Genomic DNA, 12627 nt, shown 5'->3' on the forward strand with positions numbered 1-12627 from the left:
CCATCCACGCAGCCTTATAGCTGATTCACAAGCACTGTGTTGGGAGGAGAGAGGAGAGGAGGAGGGGAAACGAGAAAGTGTGCATGGAACAAAAACGGCAACTCTCACAGCGCGCAACTTTCGCGTGAGTACAGGCTATAGTTCTTTGAAAAAAAGAGAAGGGGGAATTAAAGAAAAGGGGGAGACGAGTTAAGAAGACGTTGTTGGTGTTCAGCCGAACAACAGACTATTTGTTTTTGGCGTGTGAGAGACAGAAAAAAAGAGACAGAAGAGAAAGATGAACGCGGGAGAAGAGAACCTCCTCAAGTCCATCTCCTCGGACACCCTCCTGGACCTGACGCAGCGCTACGGACAGTCCGCGTTCGGCTTCGGCCCGGGGACCCCCGGGGGGTCCGTGGTGGGGCTCGGGGGGCTCGGGGTGGTGGGTGGAGGAGGAGGACGCTTCCCCCTCACGCCCGCCGCCGACTTCCTCCACAGCGGCCAGAGCAACGTCAACATGAAGCCGTCCAGAGACGAGAGCGGCGGCGAGGGAGGGACGAGCGACGACGACATGGACGCCTGCTTCGACGGCCTGGAGTCGACGACGCGGCGCGGCAAGAGACCCTTCGACGAGGACGACGGCGGTGTTAAGGGTCTCCTGGGGTCCGGCAAGAAGCCCAAGGAGCAGCGCTCCCTCCGCCTGAGCATCAACGCGCGCGAGCGGCGGCGCATGCACGACCTGAACGACGCGCTGGACGGCCTGCGCTCGGTGATCCCGTACGCGCACAGCCCCAGCGTGCGCAAGCTCTCCAAGATCGCCACGCTGCTCCTGGCCAAGAACTACATCCTGATGCAGGCGCAGGCCCTGGAGGAGATGCGGCGGCTCGTGGCTTACCTGAACACCGGCGGGGGGTCCGCGGCCGCGGCGGCGGCCCACCACCACCATGCCCACCATGCCCACCACCACCACCATGCCGCCGCCGCAGCCGCCGCCGCCCAGGCCGCCATCAGCTCGCCCATCCCCGCCACGGCCCTGACGGTGCAGGCCGGGCCGTTCGGACAGGCAGCGGCGGTCTACCCGTTCACCGGCGCGTCGCTCGGCGCCGCCGCCGAGAAGTCTTATTCCAGCACCGTGACCGGCGGCGGCACGCCAGCGAGTCTGTTCAAACACTGTCAGGACAAGACTTGATTTGTTTGATTTTGTATTATTCTAATCTGATCTACTTTTTGTGTGTCAGAAGAAGAGGCATGCAACAGACAAAAAGACATGAGGCGGCTGATATGGGGGCCGTATCAAAGACCGTGACAGTTCGCACCATTTTCTGCTATAGCAGAAATATCTACTTTTAAATGGCATTTAATAAGTAAAGATATTTCTGGGAGTAGAAAATGGTGTGCGGACTCTTTTTATTATTTACTTATTCTTTATACTTTACCTGGACTTGCATAGAAACACGACAAGCCACGCCGGTTCTCTCGAGTCCTATAACGAGAGAGTCTACCAAATGGAAGCAAAAGGACCCGTTAGGGTTCATTTGGTTCCATTTGGTACACTCTCGGAGTTAAATGGACACACAGGGTCCATTTGGTTCCATCAAGTACTCGGCCTTTCCTCCCACTATAGTTATTAACATGCAGCTCTGAGGTGTGGGAGGGAATAATGCGTAAAGGCGAATCTTATATAAGGCTCGTATATTGCAATGTTTTTTATATCGAGATTGCACATCATGAATGAAATAAGAAATAAACCCTTTTAGGCCATGCTTAAGAAATAATGGGGTTTTTTAGGGGAAATTGTCAAAACAGTTTTTCTCACATCCTTTTTTTGTCTTTCCAAAAGAGAATTAACAGTGTCCAAATTCTGAGCTTGAAACAGTATTTTTGGGCGATTTTATTTCATGTTTTTAGAATTGCTAGAACATTTTTTATTATTTAATGTTTAATTTGTTGGTCAACTATGCAACACTCGGTGACACCAATGTCAACCTGAGACGCCTAATATCGATTTAAATAGTTTTAAAGTCAATTATAAATTGATTTCCCCTTGACGAACGGAACTCTATAAAAAGGCGGGGACAAATCCAATGTGAGATAGGCTAATATATTTTTTTGAAAAGCTGTAATAATAATAATTATAATAATGACAATTCCATGGCTTTGTTATTATTGTACAATATTGTAGCCTATACAAACTGTTGTTGGGAAAAGTACTTTCTCAAAGTAGTAACGGCTGTCTGTCATGCACTGGTTATAATAATATCTAATATTATACATCCTCTGCACTATGAAGAAGCGTTTTGGTTGGTTGTGTTGGAACATGAATTTCATATATTGTTTATAGTATGTATTTATAATTAAAAACACCATATCTATGCTTGGAGTTATAACTCTGTTTCACTTATTTACGTTTTATATAGGCTAAAAAGCCTGTATATTTCTTTTATTAAATGTGATGTCCTTAAATGTATAAGGCGGTCCATGGGGATGCAATTTATAAAATCGCAATGGCCATAATTAGGCTACCTTTGTTAAGTGCTTGCAGCTTTGCTTTTGGTGATATAGGATTATACTTCTGACAATCAGTATCGATTGTATTCCATGTTTTAATTCCCCTGATGACTCATGGCGCGCTGAAAAGTAACTTGTCTATTAAGCTTTGTTAAATGCCCAAAGTGATCATGGCCTTGATGTTCACGGCTGCAGGCTTTTAAAATTGCCATTATTGGATATCTGACTCCCAGCTTAGTGGCATCATGACATCTATAGGCTAATTGGGCTATTATTTAAATTAGGACATTCACCTCTCACCTCTCACATCACAATATGTATTCAATCACTCATATCTCTCTCTCTCTCTCTCTCTCTCTCTCTCTCTCTCTCTCTCTCTCTCTCTCTCTCTCTCTCTCTCTCTCTCTCTCTCTCTCTCTCTCTCTCTATAATTCGCAAAATTGCCTTCATTCATTCATTCATTAGGCTACAGTTCTCAACTTTCATGAGCAGGCTGCTTCTAAAGACATTGATTGATTGATTGATTGATTGATTGACAGACAGACAGACAGACAGACAGACAGACAGACAGACAGACAGACAGACAGACAGACCTAGGCAACATCGATGTGTTGCTGCTGTATTGAAATCAACATTATAATATCAGAAAGATAAATATGCTAATGCTATGCTAATATTTCAAATAGAAATAGTTATAATAATGCATAATGTGGTTGAGTCCCCCTTCCTATAAATGTAGTGGATGTAAAAGTAGCATACAGTATTTTTATTTGAAATAAAATAATATATATAGTAAACATTTAGCAGCCTATGTCAGTCTATTCAAGTCTGGCTTGTGCGTGTGGTGCTGAAAGGACAGCAACTTTTACGCACGTGATCTGCTACACTGCTTCGCTCGCGCGCTCGCACGCACACACACACACACACACACACACACACACACACACACACACACACACACACACACACACACACACACACACACACACACACACACACACACACACACACACACACACACACAATGTGGTCCCCACATTGACTGGAAAATGAAACCAACCGGGATTTGGTTTCATGTTTATACTCTCTCAAGAGTTAAATTATTATTAAACATCTGCATTACTTAATTTACAGGAAGTCTATACACAATTAGAGAATGTACAAAAAAAGAAATGTTATTTTGATCAATGTTTTGCCTGTGATCTCTCCTAATGGTATACCAACATCAATACAGCATGGAATTGTTGTGGACAAAATCTTATCCAACGACAACAAATTATTCTTTAGTTTTGTACCTTTTTTATGAAAAAGGTTGAAAAGAAACAACTGTATAGTTACTCCAAAAATCAAGTAGCCTATAGTCCAGTGGGTTTCAACCAGTGGTCCTTGAGGGGGTTCCAACGTGATCCCCAGCTAAATGATGGACAGTTGGTAACCAAATGTACCCTTATAGATGTTTAACTCTCTGTAGTGTAAAATGAAACCAAAAGGTATACATTCCCAAGAGTGAAATCATTGTTAAACGCCTGCATTACTTATAATTTACAAGAAGTCTATACACAATTAGAAAATGTAGAATCATTGTTTGCCTGTTCTCTCCTATGGTATACAACATCAATGGAATTGTGTACAAAATCTTATCCAATGATAACTAAAATAGTCTCTATATTGAGTTTGCGAGGCTAAATGTGCATCAAATGGTCGTCGTGGCTCAAATGCCGAATAAATAATGGTCCTTGATATGAAAAGGGTTGAAAACCACAGTTGAAGTCTAACGTATAGCCTATAGCCTACTGTGCCCTAGCCTGGTTAATAAACCAGACCGAATCAGCCGTTGGCAAAAAAAAAATTGCCTGCCGGCGGATTACGGTCTGGAGTGGCTCAATTGTACGCCCATTTCCTACACCAGAGAAATGGGGCGGCCAATCGGGACACGGTATGCAATATGGGCGGGCTTTGGTACAGTGACTTTCAATGCTTGAGACCTTTGACCTTTGTGCCTATAGCGTGCCGTGAGGGGCCCATAGCGTGCCGTGAGGGGCCCATAGCGTGCCGTGAGGGGCCCATAGCGTGCCGTGAGGTGCCCATAGCGTGCCGTGAGGGGCCCATAGCGTGCCGTGAGGGGCCCATATAGCGTGCCGTGAGGGGCCCATATAGCGTGCCGTGAGGGGCCCATAGCGTGCCGTGAGGGGCCCATATAGCGTGCCGTGAGGGGCCCATATAGCGTGCTGTGAGGGGCCCATATAGCGTGCTGTGAGGGGCCCATATAGCGTGCCGTGAGGGGCCCATATAGCGTGCCGTGAGGGGCCCATATAGCGTGCCGTGAGGTGCCCATAGCGTGCCGTGAGGGGCCCATATAGCGTGCCGTGAGGGGCCCATATAGCGTGCCGTGAGGGGCCCATATAGCGTGCCGTGAGGTGCCCATAGCGTGCCGTGAGGGGCCCATATAGCGTGCTGTGAGGGGCCCATAGCGTGCTGTGAGGGGCCCATATAGCGTGCTGTGAGGGGCCCATATAGCGTGCCGTGAGGGGCCCATATAGCGTGCCGTGAGGTGCCCATAGCGTGCCGTGAGGGGCCCATATAGCGTGCCGTGAGGGGCCCATAGCGTGCCGTGAGGGGCCCATATAGCGTGCCGTGAGGTGCCCATAGCGTGCCGTGAGGGGCCCATAGCGTGCCGTGAGGGGCCCATATAGCGTGCCGTGAGGTGCCCATAGCGTGCCGTGAGGTGCCCATAGCGTGCCGTGAGGGGCCCATATAGCGTGCCGTGAGGTGCCCATAGCGTGCCGTGAGGTGCCCATAGCGAGCCGTGAGGTGCCCATAGCGTGCCGTGAGGGGCCCATATAGCGTGCCGTGAGGTGCCCATATAGCGTGCCGTGAGGTGCCCATAGCGTGCCGTGAGGGGCCCATATAGCGTGCCGTGAGGGGCCCATAGCGTGCCGTGAGGGGCCCATATAGCGTGCCGTGAGGTGCCCATAGCGTGCCGTGAGGGGCCCATAGCGTGCCGTGAGGGGCCCATAGCGTGCCGTGAGGGGCCCATAGCGTGCCGTGAGGGGCCCATAGCGTGCCGTGAGGGGCCCATAGCGTGCCGTGAGGGGCCCATATAGCGTGCCGTGAGGGGCCTGCAGCGTGCCGTGAGGGGCCTGCAGCGTGCCGTGAGGGGCCCATAGCGTGCCGTGAGGGGCCCATAGCGTGCCGTGAGGGGCCCATAGCGTGCCGTGAGGGGCCTGCAGCGTGCCGTGAGGGGCCTGCAGCGTGCCGTGAGGGGCCCATAGCGTGCCGTGAGGGGCCCAGTCACGCGAGGAGCGCCCGGGGCAGCCAGCCAGGGAGGGACAGAGGAGGACCTGTCTCCTGGTATTTGGGTGATTTACTGCAGACTGGACAGTTATTAGCACAATTCCGCCTCCCACCCTCCCGTTGCCATATCTACTCTCTCTCTCTCTCTCGCCACCCCTGCTCCACTTAATTCCATGAACGTTACAATCAGGGACAGCTACTTTGATGTGCAGGTCAGGAGTGTGTGTGTGTGTGTGTGTGTGTGTGTGTGTGTGTGTGTGTGTGTGTGTGTGTGTGTGTGTGTGTGTGTGTGTGTGTGTGTGTGTGTTTGTGCACGTGCGTGCGTGCGTGCATGGCCCCTAAATAATTCGCCAAACCAATACAATTACTAAATTAGTCGCGATTAAAATAGAGTACAATCAATGAGTCTGAAAAAAAAGACCATACTTGTTTCTGGTCTCAGCCTGGAATTGTCGGTAATTATTAATACGAATTTATCAAGTAGAAGTAACAATAATGCTGTCTTATAATCAATGTTTTTGTTGTTACACCAGTAACAACATGCAGCTCACCTTACCTCATTACCTAAAAAAAAAGAAATTACAATATTTTGTAATAAGCTGAAACGGTCTGATAAAGCAACTAACACCACCACCTCTCCCCCTCTCATGGAAGCCTAAGTGACAATATATAAAGTCACAACACCAACTTTGATGCGGCAGTATTGCTTTGTTTTAAAAAAAATAAGGTTTTCTTCATTTCCTGAAAAAATGTTTTCCAAAACATTTTGAAGTTAGGTGATTTCTCCCCCACAGCAGAGATATTGTACATAAAAACGCAGAAAAAAACAAGTTTGCATTTGAATTGTATTGTGTTGAGTTGACATGATGCATTAAAAGACACATTGCAGGTCTATAATTGCACAGCTCAATCTACAGACACTTGTAATTGTTTGAGGCACGTGCCACTGTCACTCATTTCAGCAAATGAATAATAGTATACTTAGTTTGTGTGCTTAACCCATTTAGAACTGAGACCAGATTCTATAAAAATGTCTTCTAAAATAAATCATGACAGTTTTCTGAAAAACCTGGTGTTTCTATATCAGTGGTTCTCAAACTATTTCATGTCATGGACCACATAGATTTAAAAAAAAGTAATCGAGCACCGATCCCCATCTGAAAATGTGTTTTTTCCAGGGCAACGATTTGAGTTAAAAAACATTCACTGGCAAAGAATATATTATATTCCAAAAAGATTTGCACACATTTTCACGATTTCCCCCCAAAAAATAGCAGATGTATTGTACAAGCTCATGGCACTCAGTGCAGCGCCATGAGCTTGTACATCTGCTATTTTTCAATAGCTAACGTATAACAAAAGGCGTTCCCGTCCTGAATGGATTAATATCTGCCCATGTCAGAGCAAACCGCTTAGCGTGGATCTGTCACAACATACAGGACACCCCGTGGAGTCTCCTCCGCTATGATGACCAAACTTCACTCCTTAAAGCCCTGCAGTGTCAGATGAGTTGACTATACTTTCTGGCTTTGACAGTCCATACATCCAAACAGAAAAGTCCAATATTTTATTGAATTAAATGACTTTAAACAACATTAAATTCACTGTCACTCACTTTGCCACTCGATCTGCCATTCACTTTATGCATGCGCATACCCTCCTATTATAAATAAAAAATAGAAAATGTTTTAAAACAATCGTTAATGACAACATTTTGGAAACGAAAAAAATAAAGGGATATTCACTCACAAGAATTGGGTCCGCGACCCACAAATGGACCCCGAGTCCCCGACCCAGCTTTTGGGAAACAGTGGCCTATTAGACTATACGACTGTATGTGTAACTGTGAATCCGCCTTAAAGTGTATGGGATGTGACAACATGACACACACACACACACACACACACACACACACACACACACACACACACACACACACACACACACACACACACACACACACACACACACACACTCTCTCTCTCTCTCCCCTCAGTCCTCACAGCCTAATTGGCAGAGAGGAGACAGTTGTGTCTTGTTTTTTGCATGCATGGATGGATGGACGGTTGGTTGGTTTGGGTGGGTGGATGGATGGATGGTTGGGGTGCAGGGTGGACAGTGGGTGGACAGTGGTGGGTGGTCACTGGTTACGCTCTCCCTGGCTAAATGTCATAAATGCTTGAACTGTTGTGTTTGTATCGTCTCACATTATTATCTTATTAATGGGCCTTTCACATTCACTTGGTGTAATCTCTCGTATTATAGTCAGACAACGATTCCACAATCTCTGAATGTCCTATATAGAGTCTGGAACTACACCTCCTGATATCAGAGTAATCTGTTTGTCATTTCTGTTCACGAAAATATATTTTAAAATATATCTAGAGCTTAATTTATTTATTTCCATTTCTGTTAAGCATGCAGCAAGATATATGCTCAGACTATTTCTATTCATATTATGATTAGGATAAATGTTCGTGACTGTAAAGGAAAAACGGAAGTGGGCTTCACTTCCGTTTTATATTTTACTCGTGATCAGAGCTTCCGTTGCTCCAGACTGTATGACGGAAGCATTTATATTTGACTCATGATCAAAGCTTCCGGGAAGAATTTATATTTGACTCATGATCAGAGCTTCCGTTGCTCCAGACTGTATGACGGAAGCATTTATATTGTACTCGTGATCAGAGCTTCCGTTGCTCCAGTCTGTATGACGGAAGCATTTATATTTTACTCGTGATCAGAGCTTCCGTTGCTCCAGACTGTATGACGAAGGCATTTATATTTTACTCGTGATCAGAGCTTCCGTTGCTCCAGACTGTATGACGGAAGCATTTATATTTTACTCATGATCAGAGCTTCCATTGCTCCAAACTTTTCATACAAGGTCCATTATTCTCAAAGGCTCAAATGATGAATAAATAATGGACCTTGAATACATGAAGTGTTGAAAACCACTGTTAACCCATTTAAATCTGAGAACAGATTCTACAAATGCTTTCTAAATTATGACATGAGATGTTTCTATATCAGTGGTTCTCAAACTATATGACAAGGACCCCAAAGAATATATGTAATTGGCCGCCGACCCCCATCTGAAAATATGTTGTTCAGGGACCCCCCCCCCCCCCCTCCCAAAAGCAAAGATTTTAGTTAAAAACGCTCTGAAAGAATATATATTCAAAGATTTGCGCCACATTTTCACGATTCTTAAAAAATTACAGATCTACAAGCTCATAGCGCGACACAGAGTGCCGCGCTATGAGCTTGGTACAGATCTTGTAGATCTGCTATTTTTCAACAGCTAAAGCATAACATAATGCTTCAAACACCAAAAGGGGTTCCTGGGTTAAGGACCATCATTTCTCTCACTGGCCCCTTTTCCACCGGTTGGTTCCCAATGGGAACCGGTTCAGTTCTTTTTGGTTTTTAGTCCATGAGCCAGAGCTCCAAAATTGAAAAGTTAATTATGAATTGAGTGGGCAAAACCATACCTATATTAGATTGTTATCACCATGAAACTTCCCCAATTGAGTACTTACACGAAGACAATGATTTATTGTATTACAAATACAAATGAGGCATTATGTAGCAAAATATGCAAAATAATCGAAAATATGAAAAAGCTACTATACTGTGGAAGGGTTATCATGTATTCATTTACTTGTATTGATCCTATAAACAATTTAGGATATAGTTTGCCCACCAATTTTGGAGCTCTGGCTCATGGACTAAAAACCAAAAAGAACTGAACCGGTTCCCATTGGGAACCAACCAGTGGAAAAGGGGTCACTGTGCGCACTAGGCACTCTCCACTATAGTACCTATATAGTACTACACTTGAACTGCAGTGCAGTGTTGAGTGCAGTGGCAGCACGAGTCTTGAGTAGATGGCGGTGGCGCGGGGTTAGGTTGTCTGCAAACATTTGTGTTTGCACCCAGCATGGTGGAGAGACTCCCAGAGTAGAGTCATTTCATTATAGCATGGCTGGAGGAGCTCTCTCTCTCTCTCTCTCTCTCTCTCTGAGGTATAGTGTATACTGTATAGTGTTTGTGTGTGTGTTTTTCCCCCCTCGAACCCGATGGTCTAGTACTAAAACCATATGCCCTTAAGTCTGTACCTCTGCCTAATGCTTTTGACAGTGCTGTTTTCTCTAATTAAGCTCTCCCTACGGTATGTGTGTGTGCGCATGCCACTGTGTCTGATACACACACACACGCACGCACGCACGCACGCACGCACGCACGCACGCACGCACGCACGCACGCACGCACACACACACACACACACACACACACACACACACTGTGTGTGCATGGCTCTCTCTCACACGCACGCACACACACACATGCACGCATATATAGCGGGGGCCTTGAAGGGATACGAACATACATCACTTTTGATTATACTTTGCTGTGGCGTTCGAGGAGGGGGTTTGTTGTTTGGAGAAAACGTTATGTTGTTGTTGTTGGTTGTTCTTTTACTTAAAAAAAATAAAAGGCTCACATAGGAAGTTAAATGTGAGGTTTTCTACAAGCTAAATAACATAAGACAACTTGGTGTCTGCAGGGCGGGTTTTAATGGAGGAAGGAATTGGGCGAAGAGGTGTCATAAACCAATGGTTCCCAAAGTGGCCAGGAGTCAGATTTCTACCACACACACACACAGACCCACACACACACACACACACACACACACACACACACACACACACACACACACACACACACACACACACACACACACACACACACAGCTCTTCCTCTATGACATCACAGCCTGTCGTCCCTCCCAGCCCCGCCCTGTCTGAAGGGATGAGCAGTTCCGAGAAGTCATGTGCATGATTCGGGGCAACGGCGTTGTGCGTGTGTGTGTGTGTGTGTGTGCGTGTGCGCGTGTCTGCAGGAAAAGCGTTTTATTCGTCGCCACAAGGCACCTGACACCACGCATGGCGGTCCAGTACGGGTGGGCCGGGCCGGCTGCACGGTTAAATCTCTAAGGGCGCAGTTTGGAAACACCGAACCGGAGCACACCATCACACTTCCAATGGTATCAACCGACAATTCCCAGTAGATTTACTTATCAAGGCCTGCATCTTATCGACCTACTGCATGTATAGTCTGGGAGCCTACTATTCAAATCCGTTGAGCGCACTCGCCTATTATGTTTGCATTGCCCAGTGCACTCAGTGTGATATTTCCGAACGCGCCCTATGTCTTCCTTTAACTTAGTTAAAGTTAAAGCTCAACTCGGAGTGTAAGAAATAAACCCGTAATTAGGGCATGGGACGATTCAATACAAACCCTACAAAGCACTGAATGGATTGGCGCCGCCCCCTCCTACATCTCTGACCTATTATCATACCCCTCCTTCATATAGCAGGGGTTCTCAACGTTTTTGGCCGGGGACCCCTGGAGATGCTTTGGCAGTGTCTCAGGACCCCATGCCCCGCCCCCTCCCGACCCCTAATATAAATGGACTGCTACAATATCCTTAATAGAGACAATACACCATAAATAAACACTGAAACCAGATCATCATTAGGGAAGGTGTACATGTAAACTCTTTATTTCCATTTTCCAGCCATTCAGTTGCAAGAAAAAAATTATAATCTGGGGACGCCCCCCCAAAATAATTTGCCGACCCCCATAGGGGTCGCGACCCACAGGTTGAGAACCCCTGCACTATAGGACCCTCGGGTCAGCAGACAGACGACTCCTAGCAATTCCAGCGACAAAGAAGAGGCTCAGGGGCGACCGTGCCTTTGCTGCCGCAGCTCCTACATATGGAACAGCATCAGGTCTGCCCCCTCCGTTGAGAGCTTTAAATATATAATAGGTCCTCACTAATAATCATGATAAAAAGGCACGATTCTTTTCTACTCAGTCTGTGTCTCATAGGAGGGCTGTGGGGTTTAGAAACCGTCCTCCAGTTAAAACGAGATTTATTTTACAAAAATGTTTAGATTTTCATTATCGTGAGAACGATGGCTTAAATTTTCGCATTGCAACTTTTCAGGACTACAAAGTTTGCAGTTTCTATTAGCTTGTATTCCCCTATGAAACTATGGTGAAATTTGTCCTCCGTCAGGATAAATGAGCTTTTGTTGAGCTGCAAATGTCAGTATACCGTCAGTAAAGAGTGCATTTGGTACGCTATTATTATTTCACGCTACACAAATTGATTTGTCAAAAATATTGGGCCCAACTCGTTTCTGTAGTTGGACTACAGCGATGTATGAAACTCAATCTTTATTGCTGACCCTGTCTGGGAGATCCATATCACAATTATACAACAATATTATAAACAAATAAATACATAAAAAGGCACATATATATTCCACATTGTTTATTGTTTCTGACATACAGTCAGGGCGCCAATGGTTCCACTGTCTTCTATAGATGTAAACCCGACATGCATGTGTGTAGGATCACTTATGACAGTGATGATGTAATCTCCTGACTCAGATGCCCTACACATGAACCTGTACCTAGGAACAAAATGAAAGGAAACATGAACCTGTACCTACCGGCAGATTCGTCAGTATATCCGGAGAACTCGCCAGTTTTCTGTCTCGCCGCGGTGTAGTGCATTTTAGTCTTACTTCACCTTCATTTAAATTGCATTTAATTGAGAGAGAGAGAGAGAGAGAGAGAGAGAGAGAGAGGATAAAGTTTAAAGTACCGAAACACTGTAATTAATTATTAAACAATATCCTGAATTTACTATCTTTGGTATTCACATACTCACCTTTTTATCATTATCTAGCTGACCATTTAATTGCACAAAATAATTTGATCACTTTGGAAATGAACTATAAATCTGTGGGGTTTGACATACTAAAC

The 12627-nt window shown here is 45.7% G+C and overlaps 1 protein-coding gene across 1 annotated transcript; it reads left to right on the forward strand.

The window, feature by feature from the left end:
• Positions 1 to 274: 274 nt before the first annotated feature.
• On the forward strand, positions 275 to 1168 carry bhlhe23 (basic helix-loop-helix family, member e23; the record flags this gene model as incomplete). The annotated part of the gene is made up of 1 exon (XM_083768672.1): positions 275 to 1168. The coding sequence occupies exon 1, from the start codon at positions 278 to 280 to the stop codon at positions 1166 to 1168; it is 891 nt and encodes a 296-aa protein (XP_083624798.1). The 5' UTR covers positions 275 to 277.
• Positions 1169 to 12627: the final 11459 nt, after the last annotated feature.

This window comes from Protomyctophum parallelum (genome assembly GCF_964188405.1).
Source record: "Protomyctophum parallelum genome assembly, chromosome: 7".
NCBI lineage: Eukaryota > Metazoa > Chordata > Actinopteri > Myctophiformes > Myctophidae > Protomyctophum > Protomyctophum parallelum.